This window comes from Rhinoderma darwinii, chromosome 2, assembly GCF_050947455.1.
Source record: "Rhinoderma darwinii isolate aRhiDar2 chromosome 2, aRhiDar2.hap1, whole genome shotgun sequence".
In the NCBI taxonomy this organism is placed as follows: domain Eukaryota; kingdom Metazoa; phylum Chordata; class Amphibia; order Anura; family Rhinodermatidae; genus Rhinoderma; species Rhinoderma darwinii.
The window spans coordinates 466,656,660-466,678,860 of NC_134688.1; the positions used below are offsets into that span (position 1 = coordinate 466,656,660).

Sequence of the window (22,201 nt, forward strand, 5' to 3'; positions counted from 1 at the left end):
CTGTTTCTTAAAAGCCCTGAAGTATTAAGACTTGTACGGTATACGTATACATCAAACACACAATGCTCTACAATACAGAGATGACTTGGAATCTGACAAAACCTAATAAATGCTGCATTGATTCCACTAGATGCTAAGAGAACCTCTAGGACTGGGCTGTTGGAGAAGCAATAGGTCTAAGTCATCATAAAACTAAAATTTGACTCAACATTAATTCAGAATTGTCATATTTCCCATAAATGACCTTGTACTAGAACCAGATTGTGCAATATAGTGACCTCCAGTGAAACCTGATTGATAAGAAGTTGAAGCTCAATGATGGATAATGGCAAAGCCGGATTAGCCCACCAGAGTACCAGATCCTCCGGTGGGCCCATGCTCTCACACATTACTAGATCCTCTGGTAGGCCCAAGAATCCCAAATCTTACACTGGACAATGGAGGGCGTAAGAACATCATCTGTTCTCTAAATGGAAGCTGAAGAGATTTACATGGTGTGCAGGACCTGTGAACAGCCACCGTTATACATCCTACCGTGGTGGCAAATCTTTTTTTTTTTGTATGTAATATAACTATGATCACACGTAATAATAGTTCTACCAGTTTTGTGGGGGATGGGGTGGACTCTGGTTCTTCTACATTTGGTTGCTGGTTACCTTTCCTTCATCCATTTGATTGTAGGGGAAGGGTCTCCAACTGCTTTGCAGGGCAGGACAATATCCCTCATCCACGGTGTGGTGACTGTACCACTGAAGGTTAAAATTTGAGCCGGGGCTGTAGAGAAAAAAAAGTATGACGTTAGTGCTGATTTTGTTTTATGGCCTTCAACAGTGTTCAGAATGAAGGTCCTATGTATTCCTATAGGAAGATCAAGAGGATAGCACCAAGGAGCTGTGAACTGAATAACTTTACTGACCGATGACCAATCTAGAATGGTGGAGAATGAAGGTAAAACTATTTATGCTTTTAAAATGCATTTTTTTTAAACCCATTTGTTCCCCACCAGCGCTCGAAGACATACAGGAACACTGGAACCTGCCGCACCCCCCCCCCCCCTTCCTGACATTCATAGCAGACAGGGACATTGCCTCTTCTAGTAGGCAGTGTGGACAAGAATCTTGTTAACAGACCCTGAACATCATTACCTCTTTGATACATAAACTATATGACCAATGTATGTGGACAATTCTCTCACCAATTATTGCATTTCAGCTGCACCCATTGCAAACATTATTATTTATTATCTCGTAGATCTGCCCCGGTCATCTATCTGTGTTATTATTATCTGCTAGATCTGCCCCGGTCACCTGTAAGTATTATTATTATCTGCTAGATCTGCCCCGGTCCCCTGTAAGTATTATTATTATTATCTGCTAGATCTGCTCCGGTCACTGGTAAGTGTTATTATTATGTGGTAGATTTTCCCTGGTCCCCTGTAAGTGTTATTATTATTTTCTAGATCTCACCGGACACCCGTAATTGTTATTATTCTCTGCTTGATCTGGTCGTCACCTTTGTTATTTTTATCTGCTAAATCTGCTCCGGTCACCTATAAGTGTTATCATTATCTGATAGATCTGCCCCGGTCACCTGTAAGTGTTGTTGTTATTATCTGCTAGATCTGCCCCAGTCACCTGTAAGTATTATTATTATGTGCTAGATCTGCCCCGGTCCCCTGTAAGTGTTATTATTATCTGATACATCTGCCCTGGTCACCTGTAAGTGTTATTATCTGCTAGATCTCATTGGACACCTGTAAGTATTATTATCTGATAGATCTGCTCCGGTTACCTGTAAGTGTTATCAGTATCTGATAGATCTGCCCTGGTCACCTGTAAGTGTTTTTATCTGCTAGATCTCACCGGACACATGTAAGTGTTATTATTATCTGCTAGATCTGCTCCAGTCACCTGTACGTGTTATTATTATCTTATAGATCTGCCCGGTCCCCTGTAAGTATTATTATGTGCTATATCTGCCCTGGTCACCAGTAAGTGTTATTATTTTGACGTGGAAATGTCTAGGAGTAACAACAGCTCAGTCATGAAGCTGTAGAACACGCAAACTCACAGAGTGGGCCCGCAGAGTGCTGAAGTGCATGGTACGTAAAAATCTCCTATCCTCTGTTGGATTATTTAATACAGAGATTCACACTGCCTCTGGAAGTGACTTCAGCACCAGAACTGCACATCCAAAACTTTATGATAATGAGTTTCCATGGTCGCTGCACACAAGCCTAAGATCACCATGCACAATGACAAATGACAGCTGGAGTGGTGTAAAGCTCACCCGTCACTTGACTCTGGAGCAGCGTGTTCTCAGAAGGGATGAATCCTGACTATCTGGCAGTCGGATGGAGGAATCTTGATTTGGCGGATACCAGGGGAACCTTACCTACTGTAATGCATAGTGACTACTGTAACTTGTGGTGGAGGAGGGGTAATGGTCTTGGCTGTTTTTCAGGGTTTGACCCCTTATTTACAGTAGACGGTAATTTGAATGCTACAGCATACAAAGACATTTGACACAATTGTGGTAACAGTTTAGGAATTCACCCTTTCCAGCATGACTGCGCCCCAGTGCACACAGCGAGCTCCATAAAGACATGGGGTGCGGAGTTTGGTGTGAGGGAACTCGAGAGGCCGCACAGAGCCCTGACCTAAACCCCTTCCAACACATTCGTAACGGCAATTGTGAGCCAGGCCCCCTCACCTAACATCAGTGTCTAATCTCACAAATGCTATTTTGGTTGAATGGGCACAAATTCCCACAGACACACTCCAAAGTCTTGTGGAAACCCTTCCCAGAAGAGTGGAGGCTGTTATAGCTGCAAATGGTCAGAACAAGCTCATATCACCTTACCCTTCAGTATAATTGTTTTGAATGAATCAGTACATGTGAAATGAAATATAGTAATATGTCTTCCAACAGCCGGTAGTGTCCCTGCCTTCAGGAAAATGTTCAGAAGCCTCCTCACTCATCCAAAAAAATACATCTGCTGTAATACAGTAAATGATAGGCAGGGAGGAGGGGGATGCAGCTGCAATCTCTTACTATCTCTCTCTCTGGGTCAGAGCCTACACATTTGATGAACCTTTTAAACAGAACCCTTTAAAAAAAACATACATTTCTTGCTGTATACACCAACACCATCAAGGCCATACATTGCCGATTATAAATAAGGAACAGAGGAAAAAACCTAACGTATCCAACTTCACTTTGGAAAGATATTTTTAGGGGGTCAGGCATTGTGATTGACTGTTTAAGTAATATCTCCTATAAACCTTTGCCCCAAAAATGTCAAAATTGGTCCTTAAAATGTTTGCAGTCTTTGAGCCATGGGGAGCATTTAGCATAAAGTTAGCATTAAACTCAGTTCTAGAAAGACTTTTTATACGTACATTTCAATTCCATAGCAAAAAAAAAAAAAAAAAAAGTGACACAAACACTAATGGCCGATAATGGGCAATTACAATTTCAAACTTCTACTCAAAACAGCTCAAGCATATTATGAAGCCATTTATCTCGGGCTAAATTTGCTTTGTATTATCCAGAGGGTGATTCTCTGCCCAAGGACGTCCTTGAGGGCAGAAGAAAAGAAACCAGATGCTGGTAATCTTATTCTCAGGCTTTGTTATACAGTATATGGAGGAGGGGATGGGGGATCTTTGGCAAAATGTTCAAAATTTCAAATTCAAGAGATTAAAATAGGAGCATGAATTATTAACTGTGCCGCCACCTCTGGCTCCTGCAAACGTCCTTTCACCATCCCGAAGGTGACTGGGCTTCCACGATTACCATTTTGCAAATTGCTTACACACACCAGGGAACTTTAGCCTCAGAACATTCGAGTCTCGTTGGCGTTGCTCCTGTAGGGTCAGTAATTAATCATATTCAGATAACAGTTCTCATGACAAATCTAGTTAATTACACCGTAATTGCCCCGGTGTCACTTCGGTAGGCTATGTCTGCATTGCAATGGATTTAGTGTGGTCTGCAAGCTTGGGGAACCCTTTTATGTTCTTTGGTTAGGTGCACACAAAAGGCTGGGGGTACATAGGGCCACAGAGCGATATTTTATAAAAAGGTGTTGACTGCTTTGGACCATCTCTTGTTATATACCCGAAGACAACAGAGGTGGATCCCCACATCACGTGAAGACTGGCACATTCTCTGGAGGTCTGTTGAGGTCCATGGATTACACAGACGCTCATTGATTTAACAAGACACCATGTACCGCTTCATTTTCGGCCCACCCCCCCCCCCCCCCAGTAACAGCCACCGGAGGTGGGTTTTCATACCAAAATGTATGTGATCGGCTGGTTCCTGGTGGACAACTAAATTGCATCACTATTGTGGTCATCAATTTAGTTTTTTTCCATAGACCTATTTCTATTGAGGAGGTGGGTTCGGGTATCGCTTCGGCACCTAGACCCACATGTTTTAATCTACGCTTCAGTAAAGTGGGTTTTACACTGGACGATTATCGGGCAGACGAGCATTCATAGAACGCTCGTTGCCGATAATTGCCCTGTGTAAACAGGGGAACAATCAGCAGATGAACGAGCAAATGCTGGATTATCTGCTGGTCGTATCGTTTTAAAAGAGTAAAATATCATCGTTGTCGGCAGCACATCTTGGTGTGCAAACAGGGAGACGCCCTGCCGACATGATAATAATGTATGGGGACGAGCGATCAGAGTAACGACCTCTCGTCCCCATGCGTAGCTCTGTGTGACAGGAGTAAACGAGCGCCAATAAACGATGTCTCGATCGGCGCTCGCTGCACCGGCTGCTTATCGGCCGGTGTAAAAGGCCCTTTAGAAACTCAAATCTTTTGGGGTATCAACAGCAAGGTTAAATATACAGATAAGTCCATTGTACAGTACAACAACCAGGGTGACACTAAGTTGTTCAATCACTTATTTTTGCATGAATAGCAGAGTGATATATAATATAGAATAACAAAGGTGGAACCATCTTCTTCCATTATATTTTTTCAACGGGAAGTAGATAACTGCAATTGGTTTGACGGTGGCTAAACAGAGGTGCGGAGTCCAAGGAATCTCCCTGTTCTTCACCCTAGAACCCCCGCAATATGGTCTTTGTATTGTTTTTCCAGGTCAGCTTCTCAGCTCGCGGTGTTCAGAGTAGTCACTAATAGGTGGTGGTTGAGTTGTAGGAATATTGGGAGTGATGCGGGAACAAAGTTAGAGTGAAGCCAAGGCTCATCATCGGAAGGGTGGCCAGGAAGCGATAAACCTCAGAAGCAGCTGAAGATAGACCCCCACCAATCAGCAGGACGAATAGGGCTGAGCTGCGGCACTAGGCACAGCCACACGTACGGTTGAGCCGATGTGCCGGCTAGCCTAACTCCTCTGCCTTGACCAATGCACGTTGTTTAACTAGTATGAATATGACATACTTCCACGTAGATATTCTATTCCAGAAGGCCCTGCCGTCTAACTGAAAGGTATGCGAATTCACACGGTCTGCAATCAACAAGACTACCTGTCTGGGTGACTACCATGTGAGTATCTGTGGTTACACATACTGAAGTGGTCACAGGAAGTTCTATCTGCTATAGAGTGACTGCCTCTCCATGCTACACCGACCTGTTACTGATCTCCATCTGTAGACAACATGAAGGATGAGAAGGAATATAAAGACATGTATAAGTATGAAAAATTTGAAGTAATGCCCGATGTACGGAGAAGAAGTTTTAGGAACCCAAAACTCCCATAGCCATAAATAAGACTTCAGTTTCCATTGTCCAAAAGTGCGCTGGATGCTTCGGACAAGGAAGACACTTTTTCTAGGAGACATAAAGTTCTCTGTGTAGCAGTGTGCTTCTATAAAGGAGGACCCTACCTTTTCTGTTTTTGTAGGCTGTTGAGAATCCGTATTTGCTATAAATCATTCCCTGTAGGTCCAGTATTCAATCACCGGGAAGAGTCCAGATAAACAGGTGGTTCAGAGGTCCATTAATCTGAATTTTGTTGGACGTAGATAAATTAATACTCTCTGCTGACTGGCAACAACATCCCGAAGCCAGTGAGACTGTGAAGAATAATGCTGGGGGGATGGATGGGAGAACGATCTGTTTACTGTTTGTAGAGTAATGTATAGCGATGTCAGGGTCCACCGGTGTATGGGCAAAATGAGCTAAATAAAATAAATGCTATATATTATCGGCTGTAATTTGAAGATTATTTGCTGTTCAGAGCCAGTTTTCCTTATATACTGTCATTAGCGGAAATAAACATTATAGAGCATTGTTTACGGGGTGGGGGTTGGCCTTCTAGGGGTGGTCTCATCAAGACAAACACATTTTAAACTGAAGATGGCCCGGTAATCAGTTGCTTAACACGGGTTCGGGTTCAGAAACCCCCGGCGTCCAGCTGACATGGGGCAAACTGCCAGCCATACATTTCCTCTGTAGCGGTCTCTGCAGGGCAAATGTAGTATTATATGCCGGGCTTTACATAAATGGCCAACCATGTGATACGAAGACAATGACAAACTTAATAGCGGAGGGCCCTGAGCATGAGGGGGCCCGTGCACCCCCCCCCCCATGGCCGGAGCCTCAGTGAGCAGCCGCTATGGCACGACGCTACTGAAGGGGTTGTTCCTACAAAAGACATGCATCCCCTATAAAAAGGATAGGGGATACATGTGGGATCGCTGGGACACACAGCGATAAGGAGAACGGGGGACCGAAAGTCCTCCAAAGTTCTCCATGACAAACCTCGGACTTCCGGGGGTCTGTCGGCAGCTCCATAGAAATGAATTTTGCACCGGTCTCCCTTGTGTGCATGCGTGACCAGCGCTCCTTTCATTTTTATTGAACTGCGCAGACCCCGGAAGTCCGAGATTTCTCATGGAGAATTTCCGGGGACTTTCGGTCCCCCGGTCACCTTATCGCTGCCAGCGATCACACATGTATCCCCTATCCTGTGGATAGGGGATACATCTCTTTTGTAGGACAAACTATAGGCTGTTTTTTTTGGGGGGGGGTGGGGGTTTGGGGGCTATATGGCGTTACCTACAGAGGAGTTTAGGGCTGTATGGCGTTATCTACAGGGGGGATTTGGGCTGTATGGCGTTATCTACAGGGGGGGGGGTTTGGGCTGTATGGTGTTATCTACAGTGGGGGGGTTTAGGGCAGTATGGGGTTATCTACAGGGGGGGTTTGGGGCTGTATGGCGTTACCTACAGGGGGGTTTAGGCCTGTATGGGGTTATCTACAGGGGGAGGGCTGTATGGCGTTATCTACAGGGGGGGCTGTATGGCGTTATCTACAGGGGGGGCTGTCAGGTGTTATCTACAGGGGGCTGTGTATGGTGCTATCTATAGGGGGCACTGTGTGGCGGAATCTATAGGGAGGCACTATCTACAAGTGGGGGGGGGTTGTGTGATACCCAGGGGAGGGGGACCCAGTCAAAAGTTTGCTATGAGGCCCAGTCTTTCCTAGTTACGCCCCTGGTAGGGACCTGCATCCAGATCTATCCAGGAGATTCTAGTTAAGCGTACCTTACGGAGTCCAACCAAACCTCCGACTGAACCAAGTCTGAAATCGGCAGGTTCAGCCGACTTTTATCTAATGTTTACCATTACTTCTTCATTCCCACCAGTCAGAAGCAACACACCCACCTGCCCATTTTATTGTCAGTTGATCTGACCATAGCTGAAGGCTTCACTGGTGTCTACATTGCCATGGCAGTCAATGGGAAGAAGGTCTTACTACAATTTATAATTTGGCTTGGGGGTCCCATGAGAGGTATGAAGACCCATCTTTGAGTGTTGTCATGGATGATCGGTGTGGTTCCTGCTGGGCACGGTCCTTAAGACAATGTGGGGGGTGCAAGACCCTTGACAAATTGGTCGCCTTGAGTGGGTCTGCGAAAATGTGCTGCCTGGATAATGACCTACCAAGAATATGTTATAACAAAAAAGTTAATTTACTGTAATCCGCACCAAGTTTACTAGACCCGAGTCATGAGTCAGTGATTGATGACTTTCAGGACCAGTTTTAATTCGGATGGTTCCGTAAATCCTTCAACAGATTGCGACAACATCTCGGCGGTCTCCTTAATTACACATTTCTTATCAAATTATTAGAAAATAAGTTGACGTTCGGTGTTTGAAAGCATAACACGTCCTCGCGCACGGGCTCAGAAAGAATGTTCAGTTTTTATTTGCTGCTTGTCACTCTCCTTTAGTTTGCAGTGAAAATAATGTGTGATAATGAGGTTTTGATGCTGCCGAGAGCCTCCCTGCAGTGAATCCTGCCACAGACATCCATTACCGCAGCTAACACAAGCTTTGAGGAGCTATAGCGGAGATGCCGGAACGTGGGGAGCCAAACAAAACAGACAAATTAAGTTCTCCGAATGCTCTAAGCCTCCAGGTACCGGTGCTGGATGCAACACAGACAAGATATTAAAAAAAAAAAATTCTCTTCCATGGCAATGCACGGAACTTTTTTTTTTGTTGGCTCAATATTTGAGAAAATATGAAAGGCGAATATTATAATGATGTTTCAGTTGTACTCAGACCCCCAGGGAGATCACTAGAGCAAGATAAGTGGAGAAATTTAACGCATAGAGGCACGAGAAGGAAAGAGACCAGAAGACGACCTGGGAAATCCACACTCTGTGTTGGGGCGATCAGGCAAAACGACTTTAATGTAAAAAGAAGCGTTTTATTCGAGTAATGTTTCAAGCTCTGCAGACGACGGTATCCTACAAAAGTCCGCAGGACTCATGCCGGAGCTTTAAGTAATGATCTTCACTAGTGAGCAGTCTTTTAGCATTAGGGCTCTCACACACAGTCATATCATACCTCCCTGTAGTACAGAGTTGTAATAGGGCTTCCTTAAAGGAGTATGAGCAGGGGCATACATACCATAGAGACAGAACATGCAACTGTTGGAGAGAGGGACCCAGCTCTGGTTGGTCCTATACCATTTGTTACTGGGTGGAAAGAACCTGTGCCGGAGTCCTCTCTACAGAAGGGGTAGGAATCTGGCCCAAGGGTCATGAAAAGAGCTAAAAGGTCCTTCTGTCCTGGATGGGTAAAATTGGCACCTAAATGGCGGTAGCATTTTAATCTTTGCTATGTGGTCCCATCTTTTCTATGTAAGCCAGGGAGTATGAGGCCTCTCAGTATGAGGTGTCCAACAGGCTCCATAGGACTCCGTATGTATGGAGGTAAAGTGAAGCCTTGTTTTAGGAGAATGATACCATGTAAAGAATGAGACCATGTAGTGAGAAACCATACAGGTCACCTGCTCCGTATATTGGGCACTGTCATGTACATAAGCCCTAAAACTCAGGAGAAAACTCAGGAAGATGTAAGAAAAATTCTGTCAGAGAGATATGAAGCTCCCGGCCCAGCGTTAAGTAAAAGTGAAATCAATACAACCCCAACAACAAATCTGGTGAAAGTGAGTTAGGGGTTGTTCACATCTGTGTTGGAGGCTCCGTTAGAGGTCTCCGTAAAAGATTTTGTTGTTTTTGCCAGATAAAATAGCTCAGCATGCTGCACTACTATGTACGCCAAAATGCCAGAAACCCTGACGGAGACCAGACGGAACCCATTAAAGTCTGACAATGGATCCCGAGCTTTTGGTAATCTTGTCGTTCTGCTCATATGACGGAGGAGAAAGACGGAACCCAGAAACGTAGATGAGAACGAGGTCTAACACAACCAAATCTTCACAAGTATATGTAGATCCAAATGGGTCACCAGGTGGTTGTGGCTTGTGTTACTGAGCAATGGCCCCAACATGATCAGACCATTGCTCAGTAACACACTGCTCAGTCTCTACTCACTACCCACCCTATCAAACCCCAAAACCCCCCATAATGCCCTCCCCTTATTTGTCCACCTCAGGTTCGAAAGAATTAAAGAGACCTTAGACGTTACAGGGACTACTAGAGTTCAACCAAAATGGATGCTGACAGTGATGGGTAGCCAGGTGCGTGAACAAGGGGCCCCATACCACAACTTGGTATAGTGCCCTACTCTATTTTCATCTCCGTTCTGTCCCCTGGGTCTTTTTCTCCTTTCCTTGGTCTCCCAGTGATCAGCGTTAATTTTCCCACTCTCACCTACCATCCACTAACTGGACCTCACCTCTGACTGACGATAGTCTTGCATAGTTGCTGGGCCTGATAGCAGCTTCTATGCCGGTTACCCTAGTGGTTACGCCCATTAGAGTACCTTAAATACAAAATTCATACTACTCGTATTCTTTACCACTGGAAACCCATCTCAATTATGGGTGATGTTAGGGGAACTATGATTTATTCAACCAATAAGCTGTGAAATCTTCTTCTCTACCTTGTACCAGTCTACAGAGGGAGTGATGCAAAAGGTTTCCCAGTATACCTACACTCCTCAACTCTTTGCAATGTCTCAAAACGTCAAAACCACCATTTACCGTAATTCAACAAGGTCTGAAGAAGATAGTCCTCTGGAATAAAGACCACATGAAGAGCATGAAGCATAAGAATATTACCTTTAGCTGTTGGTTCAACAGTAATGATGTCACTGCTGTTGCCTCTGCCGGCCGCCGTCACCGCCACCACCCAAACACTGTATTGTCTGTTTCGGCTTAGGTTTGGTATTCGATAGAAAAAGGAGTCCGGGGCAGCTTCAAATTCACTGATTACCTGAAATGAAAACATAAAGAGCTCAAGTTAAAGTAACGGTAATTTGCATCGTTTTGGTTCTGGTTCCCATTCACACAAGATTCTATTTATATAATACTCTATCTGGCCAAAAGTATGTGGACTCCTGAACATCACACCTATATGACATCCCAAAACCATGGACATCAATATGGAGTTGAACCCCCTTTTGAAGCTAGAACAGTCTCCACTCTCCTGGGTAAATTTTACGCCAGATTTTGGATATAAATCTGATTGGAAGCTTCTAATGTTGCGTGGAGATGCGGAGATCCTAATGTACAACTCTTCCATGACAAGTTACTAAGTGCAATCTCTTGATTGATAAGTTGAGGATCTACATCCATCGGGTTACTGAGGTCCTATGACCCCAGATGGGCAAGTCAAGGTGGTCGAATGTAGAAGAGGATCAGAGAAGAGGTGGCTGCACATATATGTGGCTCTCTCCATGGAAATGTGTTATTTACAGAAACAGATGAGCAAGCACGCTCTACCTATCCACTATGTCTCCTCCTATATGTGCCTGCAGTTGGCCACCTTGCCTTGCCAAGCATTCGTCATGGAACCCCTATTCTCCCAACAGATGGGGGTCCTACAGGTTGGATCTACACTTTATTTTTTCACAATAGTATTTTAATACATTTTGTGTGCATAGCAGGTTAAACATGGGAACAGAATAGAAACAATAGCTTAAAAGGGTAACATTAACCAGTATAGGAAATAAAATGACTGTTGGACCGTGGAGCCTAGGAAAATAAAAAAGAAGAGAAAAGGGACCCGTGTGAGTCAAGTTAATAGAGGTAGAAAAAAAAGAAAGAAAGGAGAAAGTCAGGGGAGAGAGGGGAAGGAAGGCATAGAGGGAAGTTCATCAAGCAGGTAAGGGCCAGAAATACCCTCCGGCACATAGAGGGTTGAGCGTAAAATGTTTAACCAGGCGGCTGATGATCCAGTAAGACCATACTGGCTGAAATTTATACTGTCTGTCTGTCTAAAAGAATGGGGTTTCGTTTTTTTGTTCACCATATACCAAGATAGATGCCTCTTGACTTCTAAAAAAAAAAAAGGAGAGTAGTACTCATCCCAGAAAACCAAAAGCAATTAAGATTTGGGATGACATTGGAAAACCTACAATATGTCTATTAAGGCGTGCTTCTCATGGGTTATGCCCGTTAGGGAATGTATCAGATTGTAGGTCCTAATCCATAACCTTTTAATCCGCTTTCATGTCCACCAAATGTGGAGCAAACCTCTTGTGGTGGAGCAGCCTCTAAAGCAAAACCGGAACTGCAAGAGCAAGCCGAGCGGGCGTGAGGTGCCACCTGGTAAAGACTTATAAGCTGGTTGCTACCATTATCGTTCTTAAGAATAACTTTTGGAATATAAACTCCAAATTTAGAGTCAAATTTATCAGAACCATTAACCATATCAATCAGACATGGCAGAGATTTACATTGGTGGGATTTTGGGTGTCATGGAAGTCCAAGTTGTGAGTGAGCAACTCCCATCTCTAGATCTCCATGGTCATCTTTCTGCCTAAAATGGACACCAGAAGCACTTTCTAGAACATCTTTGTGGTTGCTTGGACTCCTATGGATGTGACCCGGTCTCTTTGATCTGTCAGCAAATTTTATCAGTTGAATACAGTCTTCGTTTCTTACATATAAGGTTAATGATCGACGGATCACATCAGAGAGTAGTAAACCCTTGAACCAAAGTTCTGTAGAACGTTCTGTAATCTTTGATTTTGCTTTATTAAAACCCTCCTAAATTGCTTCGGGCAATGTAGTTTGTATATGTGAAATATAAAGCAAAGCAAGTTGCCTCATTAAGACAAGATGGAATTTCATTCCAACGTTTGAAGACATGTTTTGGGATCATCTTGGGAAATGAAAAATGCAATTACAGTATACTGGTTATGAGCGGATTTCAATTTAAATTTCAAGAACAATAATTACGATATTTATAGGCCTAAAAACATAAAATCTAGTAAGAATAAGGCTATTTTAGTGGGATCTACCGACAATCTAATGTGTATGGAGGCCTCATGACTTTCTCCCAACAGCAGATGAGAGAAACGAGGATCGGGCATGTTGGGTTTCAACAAACCGAATCTTTGGTTCTGCCAGGAGATAAGCAGCTATGTGAATAGTCCGGCAGCAGCTTTTCTTAATTTTTCTTACTGAACAAACATAAATGCTAAGCATGCAACTTCATGGGGAAGTCAGTGGAGATATGTGTTGTGTCCACGCTGTACTCACTGGCAGCTGCGAACGCGGGACACTGAAAGCTTGTCGGTGTCTCCCTCCCAGGAGATGCCAATACTCGCCGCGGCACTCTCCTGCATCCAGGGTGCGTGCTCTGACCCTTTAAGGCCAGGGACACCAACAAAGTGTTCCTTAACCTATCCCCTTACATCCTGAAATATATAAAGGGCTCTGCCCTTCCACTTCTTGCCTGAGCGTAGTCGTTGTATTCCAATGTGAATCTTAGCAAATGGTCCCTTAGATGTATCCTGCTCCCAGTGTTCCCGTATCCTACTTCCTGTATCCTGTATCCCGTAACAGTGTTTATTCCTGAGCTGTATCTAGTGTTGGAGTTGTGTTGTTCCATATGCCTCGTCCAGTGTCATCTACCATGTCTAGTGTCATCTACCACGTCAAGCATCATCTGCGGCAAGTGTCTGCTACACCACGTGCCTGCTTCTCCGAGTTTCTGCCAGATCATCTTCCCAGGTAATCTTACCCCAGAGACTGTTACTGACTGTTGATTGGCCAGCTGCTACTGCACTACGGTGGAGCGACCTAGTGGGTCCACATATCCCACAGGCGTGACAATGTATCGGCTGAATACTTGTATTATGTGAATGGTCACCTTAAGCCGCACCATATCTAACATGACAAAAACAGTATAAAAATGGAACCTGGCATAAGAAAATATGAAGTCCACCACTGAATGTTCCATACAATTTTAAAGACCACACTTTTTAGTATAAGGAGAGTTTCAAGGAGAGACAGCTTAGTCTATCTAACCCATAGCTCAACAAGCAAAGATACTGTTTTCCCAGGTCACCATGGGCCCATCAATCCCAGTGGGCCTTGCAATCTGCCCCGGTTAGCACTGAGATTGTGGTAAAGACCGGCCTAGTTGTAATTTACCAGATCATAACCAGACTAAATTCCACCTCAAGATCTGCCCTTGTACCCAAGTCTTGCATCGTCCAGTCATCTGTACCCACATCCGGGGACATTGCTACTCTCTAAGAGGGTTCATCACATGACTACTCATCAAATATAGTGATATATTCTATAGATGTTCACTTCACTTGTGTATTGTTATCTCATGAGTATGAATGTCATTGAAGAAGTACTTCAAGATCCAGGTTCATTGCAAGTGTGGATGAGGAGTAGCTTAGGATTGGGAGAACTGCTGTATCGGGGGCATGGACCTAAGGAATGAATTACATACAAATAAATAGGTCATAAATGGGGGGGGGGTCCACATCAGAGTCTTTTTGAGACGTTATCCCGGAGTAACACGTTCACCACTATTGCGGTATAAGAAAAACTATATAAAGATAGATATATCCAATATAAAGCAGCGCTCTGTCAATCGCGATGACGTTGGGAATGGCAGGGTCATGGAGGACATCAGTACTCATATATTTCTGCAAAAGTAATTAATCAATGTCTTGAAAATCTTCTGGGTGTTTTGGATTTAATATTTCACTGTCTTCTACCAACAAGGAACTCATTAATCTTGTCCCCTGTCATTTTCATCACCTGGAGTCCCCTATAGGTAGCCTCTACCCTCAGGCCACCCCTATCCCCCGGCGGCTCACGTACAGTACAGGGGGAAAAAATAGTAAAAACCATGAGAGCACCTCCTGCTGGTGCTAGTTCATACCACCTCACTCCTCCATCCAGGGACTGGAGAACTAAGAGATGGAATGTCTACTATCCCCTCAACAGTATGTTGATTTCAATGAGAACTGTGTAATACTTCATTTCTCCTGTGGTGGCACTGCAGGGAAATTAAACACCTGCTGCCGAGTCCACCCATTACAGGTGATCGATGGGGTCCCACTTAACAAAGAGAACACCTCCTCCCAGATTAAAGTTTCCAGACTATATATATATATATATATATATATATATATTAGGGATGCACGATGCATCGAAACTTCGATATTGTTTCGATACTCTGCATCCCCAAACGGTTCGATACTGCTATTTCATGTATTTCGATACTTAGCTGTGTGCCCGCACAGCTCAGTATAGTAACGCATGAATGTATGAGAGCAGGGCTGCAGCTGTGTAATACAGCCACTGCCCCGCTCCTGAGTCCTGACATGTGTGCGCGGTCAGCATGAGGTGATGCGGCTGGCGCTGCACTAATGATTGCCGGCAATGAAGACAGAACATGGCGGGCGAGCTGCAAACCACCCCCATGTTATGTCTTCAGTGCCTGAACCACCGCTCATTAGTGCAGCGCCGGCCACATCGCCTCATGCTGACCACGCGCGTACTTCCTGTCAGGAGCGGGGCAATGGCTGTATTACACAGCCGCAGCCCCGCTGGCGGACATCAGAGAAACCTCTCATCTCCGCAGTTATTCCCGTGAATGCTGCGATCACGCTGACCGCGCACGCACTTCCTGTCAGGAGCGGGCAATGGTCGTATTACACAGCCGCAGCCCCGCTCTTTAACGGCGGAGATCAGTGAAACCTCCCATCTCCGCCGCTATTCCCCTGAATGCTGCGATCAAAGCTGACTGCAGCATTCAGGAGAAAATGAGGAGGGGGGCTGCCCCTTGGATCGCGTCACAGGGAATTCCTGTGACGTGATTGAGGGACATACCATATATGGGCAGACAGCCCAGGGTCCATTGGAGGACCTCAGGGCTGTCCTACCATATTTCCTGTTAGGGCACACTTAGGTATGTCCAAACTGCCTGTGTACTATCCGTACATAGGCTAATGTACTGTAATATAGATATATGCCAGTACATTAAAGTTTAAAAAATAAAGTAAAAACATAAAGTAATGTTAAATAAAAAAAAATACACATACACCTTTTTTACAATAAACATTAAAATAAGTCTCAATACATAAAACATACACACATTCAGTATTGGTGCGGCCGTAATAACCGGCAAAACTTTTTTTTTTGTGTCATTTATGATGTGTACGCTGTAAAAAAATAAAATAAACACTGCTTTCTATCACTTATTGTGAGGCACGAGGTGCGATGAATTTAACCTCCATGTGCTTCACATGAATAGTAATTAACCCCATGTACCTGTAATGGATTTGCCTGACACAGCTTCTTTGTCGACGCCCGTGATTAATCAGCCTGCATCTGTGCCTAGGTCTGTTAGAGTGACTCGATCTGCTACCACTCAGGCTGGGAGGCTGAGGAGTTGGGAGAACCTATCACAGCCTGGCCAGACGGAGCTAGCTCCCGCCCTCTGTCTATTTATACCTTAATTTCCTGCTCCTCCTTTGCCTGTGATTCTGTCCTGTTTCCTGGCTCTGCTGCTCCTGCTTGTACTATTGTCCTCTGCTTCAAATTGACCCTGGCTTTACTGATACTCTCCTGCTCTGCGTTTGGTACCTCGTGCACTCCTGGTTTGACTCGGCTCGTTCACTACTCTTGTTGCTCACGGTGTTGCCTTGGGCAACTGCCCCATTTCCCTTAGCTTCTGTGTACCCTTGTCTGTTGGTCTGTCGTGCACTAATTGAGTGTAGGGACCGTCGCCCAGTTGTACACCATCGCCTAGGATGGGGCATGCAAGTAGGCAGGGACTGAGTGGCGGGTAGATTAGGGCTCACCTGTCTGTCTCCCTACCCCGTCATTACAGTACCTTACATATTAACCCATTATGGACTGAGAAACATGATGGGTTAATTACTATTAATGTGAGGCACGTGGAAATTCATCATCACACCTTGCGCCTCACATCAGAAAATGGAAGAGCTTTTTTTTTTTTATTACTGTTGGCAAAGTATCGAAGTATCGGTATCGAAGTCCAAATTCTGGTATCATGACATCACTAATATATATATATTTTCGGCTTTAGCACAAGTTAGTACAATAACCCATCAAAGCTGAACAAGTGGGTTCTCTAGATGACCCAGGTTTACGGAAAAACATTGCTGCCAAGAAGCATGACACATGACCCCACTGAGCTCTCATGAATGGCTGAGAGGATTGTGAGGGGAGGGGCAAACATTGCAAGCTACAGTATTTTCCAATCCCCTGGCTGGCACTTTGACAGACAAATTGGCAAAGGCAGTTTAACCCTCTAGCTCTGATTTCTAAAGGTATTGATGTGTTACCCCCATCCACAAGGGGCCTGTATAAGTGATAGTATAGTACGTTTTACATAAAAAATTATGGAAAAATAGCAATCCCATTTCTTGGTAGTGACTGTGAACTGTAATAACTGACGGGCAGAATGTGTTTTGCTACTGATAGACAATCGTGTATGTGAAGTTGGCAAGCTCTGCGGACGACCCAACATTCTTCTGAGATTTGCTTTTTAAAAGGAAGAATAAAAAACTTCAAGCGTTAGCACAATTACGAGAACACATATGCTGGGGAAAATTGTATTTGAATTGTACAGCTGTGCAGAGCCTCTTAATTTGATTCTTTTATTAGATTACTTGTTTTATATTTAAACTTGGACTCAAACAATGACGAGAGGAGGATGACAATTCCTGACGGAGCGATAAAAGCAAATACAAATGGACTGGAGACAATAATGTAAAAGCTTAAGAACTTCTAATATTCTAATATTTACTGTTATGTATTCCAGATGCAAAGTAATCATCAAGAAGGTGATTCATCCAAATTCTTGCACATAGGGGGCAGTATATAGTAGTTATATTCTTGTATATAGGGGGCAGTATTATAGTAGTTATATTCTTGTATATAGAAGGCAGTATTATAGTAGTTATATTCTTGTATATAGGAGCAGTATTATAGTAGTTATATTCTTGTATATAGGGGGCAGTATTATAGTAGTTATATTCTTGTATATAGGGGGCAGTATTATAGTAGTTATATTCTTGTATATAGGGGCAGTATTATAGTAGTTATATTCTTGTATATAGGAGGCAATATTATAGTAGTTATATTCTTGTACATAGGGGGCAGTATTATAGTAGTTATATTCTTGTATATAGGAGGCAATATTATAGTAGTTATATTCTTGTATATAGGAGCAGTATTATAGTAGTTACATTCTTGTATATAGGAGCAGTATTATAGTAGTTATATTCTTGTATATAGGGGGCAGTATTATAGTAGTTATATTCTTGTATATAGAGGGCAGTATTATAGTAGTTATATTCTTGTATATAGGGGCAGTATTATAGTAGTTATATTCTTGTATATAGGGAGCAGTATTATAGTAGGTATATTCTTGTATATCGGGACAGTATTATAGTAGTTATATTCTTGTATATAGGGGCAGTATTATAGTAGTTATATTCTTGTATATAGGGGCAGTATATAGTAGTTATATTCTTGTATATAGGAGGCAGTATTATAGTAGTTATATTCTTGTATATAGGGGGCAGTATTATAGTAGTTATATTCTTGTATATAGAGGGCAGTATTATAGTAGTTATATTCTTGTATATAGGGGCAGTATTATAGTAGTTATATTCTTGTATATAGAGGGCAGTATTATAGTAGTTATATTCTTGTATATAGGGGCAGTATTATAGTAGTTATTTTCTTGTATATAGAGGGCAGTATTATAGTAGTTATATTCTTGTATATAGGGGGCAGTATTATAGTAGTTATATTCTTGTATATAGAGGGCAGTATTATAGTAGTTATATTCTTGTACATAGGGGGCAGTATTATAGTAGTTATATTCTTGTATATAGGGAGCAGTATTATAGTAGGTATATTCTTGTATATCGGGACAGTATTATAGTAGTTATATTCTTGTATATAGGGGCAGTATTATAGTAGTTATATTCTTGTATATAGGGGGCAGTATATAGTAGTTATATTCTTGTATATAGGGGGCAGTATTATAGTAGTTATATTCTTGTATATAGAGGGCAGTATTATAGTAGTTATATTCTTGTATATAGGGGGCAGCATTATAGTAGTTATATTCTTGTATATAGATGGCAGTATTATAGTAGTTATATTCTTGTATATAGGGGACAGTACTTTAGTAGTTATATTCTTGTATATAGGAGGCAGTATTATAGTAGTTATATTCTTGTATATAGGGGGCAGTATTATAGTAGTTATATTCTTGTATATAGGGGGCAGTATTATAGTAGTTATAGTCTTGTATATAGATGGCAGTATTATAGTAGTTATAGTCTTGTATATAGATGGCAGTATTATAGTAGTTATAGTCTTGTATATAGATGCCAGTATTATAGTAGTTATATTCTTGTATATAGGGGGCAGTATTATAGTAGTTATAGTCTTGTATATAGATGGCAGTATTATAGTAGTTATATTCTTGTATATAGGGGGCAGTATTTTAGTAGTTTTATTCTTGTATATAGGAGGCAGTATTATAGTAGTTATATTCTTGTATATAGGGGTAGTATTATAGTAGTTATATTCTTGTATATAGGGGGCAGTATTATAGTAGTTATATTCTTGTATATAGGGGGCAGTATTACAGTAGTTATATACTTGTATATAGGAGCAGTATTATAGTAGTTATATTCTTGTATATAGGAGGCAGTATTATAGTAGTTATATTCTTGTATATAGGAGCAGTATTATAGTAGTTATATTCTTGTATATAGGGGCAGTATTATAGTAGTTATATTCTTGTATATAGGGGCAGTATTATAGTAGTTATATTCTTGTATATAGGGGCAGTATTATAGTAGTTATATTCTTGTACATAGGGGGCAGTATTATAGTAGTTATATTCTTGTACATAGGGGGCAGTATTATAGTAGTTATATTCTTGTATATAGGGGCAGTATTATAGTAGTTATATTCTTGTATATAGGGGCAGTATTATAGTAGTTATATTCTTGTATATAGGGGCAGTATTATAGTAGTTATATTCTTGTACATAGGAGCAGTATTATAGTAGTTATATTCTTGTACATAGGGGGCAGTGTTATAGTAGTTATATTCTTGCATATAGGGGGCAGTATTATAGTAGTTATATTCTTGTATATAGGGAGCAGTATTATAGTAGTTATATTCTTGTATATAGGAGCAGTATTATAGTAGTTATATTCTTGTATATAGGGGGCAGTATTTTAGTAGTTTTATTCTTGTATATAGGAGGCAGTATTATAGTAGTTATATTCTTGTATATAGGGGTAGTATTATAGTAGTTATATTCTTGTATATAGGGGGCAGTATTATAGTAGTTATATTCTTGTATATAGGGGGCAGTATTACAGTAGTTATATACTTGTATATAGGAGCAGTATTATAGTAGTTATATTCTTGTATATAGGAGGCAGTATTATAGTAGTTATATTCTTGTATATAGGAGCAGTATTATAGTAGTTATATTCTTGTATATAGGGGCAGTATTATAGTAGTTATATTCTTGTATATAGGGGCAGTATTATAGTAGTTATATTCTTGTATATAGGGGCAGTATTATAGTAGTTATATTCTTGTACATAGGGGGTAGTATTATAGTAGTTATATTCTTGTATATAGGAGCAGTATTATAGTAGTTATATTCATGTATATAGGAGCAGTATTATAGTAGTTATATTCTTGTATATAGGGGCAGTATTATAGTAGTTATATTCTTGTACATAGGGGGCAGTATTATAGTAGTTATATTCTTGTACATAGGGGGCAGTATTATAGTAGTTATATTCTTGTACATAGGAGGCAGTATTATAGTAGCTATATTCTTGTACATAGGGGGCAGTGTTATAGTAGTTATATTCTTGCATATAGGGGGCGGTATTATAGTAGTTATATTCTTGTTTATAGGGAGCAGTATTATAGTAGTTATATTCTTGTATATAGGAGCAGTATTATAGTAGTTATATTCTTGTATATAGGGGCAGTATTATAGTAGTTATATTCTTGTATATAGGGGCAGTATTATAGTAGTTATATTCTTGTATATAGGAGGCAGTATTATAGTAGTTATATTCTTGTATATAGGGGGCAGTATTATAGTAGTTATATTCTTGTATATAGGGGCAGTATTATAGTAGTTATATTCTTATATATAGAGGGCAGTATTATAGTAGTTATATTCTTGTACATAGGAGCAGTATTATAGTAGTTATATTCTTGTACATAGGGGGCAGTGTTATAGTAGTTATATTCTTGCATATAGGGGGCAGTATTATAGTAGTTATATTCTTGTATATAGGGAGTAGTATTATAGTAGTTATATTCTTGTATATAGGAGCAGTATTATAGTAGTTATATTCTTGTATATAGGGGCAGTATTATAATAGTTATATTCTTGTATATAGGGGCAGTATTATAGTAATTATATTCTTGTATATAGGGGCAGTATTATAGTAGTTATATTCTTGTACATAGGGGGCAGTATTATAGTAGTTATATTCTTGTACATACAGTAAGAGGCAGTATTATAGTATATTCTTTTCTTATATAGGGGGCAGTAATATAGTACTTAGTGGTAGTACTGTAAAGATTTTCAGCTTAGTTTATCAGGCTAACAGCATAATTCTCGTTTTTCAAACTAGAAATGTGCACAAATCAGTTGTCACATTCTTTCCCGCACTCAGCAGGGGTTAATATGGAGTACAAAACACGGCTCCTTCCCTGGTAACAATCATTACTGCACATGTGAATATGTATAGTTATGTGTTTATGGCGGCAGCACAATTTCTACCGCTAACACTTGATACGCACGTTGGCACTAGAAGTTCTGTAGTATTAAACATTTGTCTTAAGTGTTTGTATATGCGTTTGACTTTAATGAAGCAAAATGTGCTTCATTTTTCAAACCGCGCATATAACAAGGCACCAGATGGATGATCCTCCTTGGACGTGACTATAGGTAGGAGAACATCATTATTTAGTGGGTAATAAACTTTCTGAAGACAAGCAAAGAAAAATGCACAAGGTAATGGAATATAAAAACATTTTATAAGTGTAAACACAAGAGAGGAAGGGAGGGCCCCGAAGCAAAAACAAAAAGGGCCACAACAGCACTGACCTGAACCTTTCTATTTACAGATTATTTTTATGTGTTTACCACATAAACTTAATGAAAACAACTCATGTTCGGGTTTTCTAAACCCCAGCGATCAGCTGTGATTGCAGGAGGTCATGTATCTAACTAACGAAAAATGTCTCTCTCTACTTATCAGCCGGTTCTTCTTCCTCCCACCTTCCTACACTGATCATTCACTCTCTATTCAATGGTAAGATCTTCTGTGAAGCAGCGATAAGACAGATTATCAGTTACAGCTCCTGTCACACAGCTGCTACACAGGGATAGAGACTGAGGCAGAGAGGCACACACAGACACTGCTGCTGCTTCTAGTAAGT

The 22,201-nt window shown here is 41.5% G+C and overlaps 1 protein-coding gene across 3 annotated transcripts in view; it reads right to left on the minus strand.

The window, feature by feature from the left end:
• Positions 1–22,201, minus strand: part of DSCAM (DS cell adhesion molecule) — a 425,426-nt gene that overhangs the window by 101,704 nt on the left and 301,521 nt on the right. For all 3 annotated transcript variants that reach the window (XM_075854624.1, XM_075854623.1, XM_075854625.1), the window contains exons 21-22: positions 10,526–10,679; positions 657–774 (exon numbers count right to left, since the gene is read on the minus strand). In XM_075854624.1, coding sequence (XP_075710739.1) covers positions 657–774; positions 10,526–10,679 — 272 coding nt within the window. The remainder of the gene's footprint in view (positions 1–656; positions 775–10,525; positions 10,680–22,201) is intronic.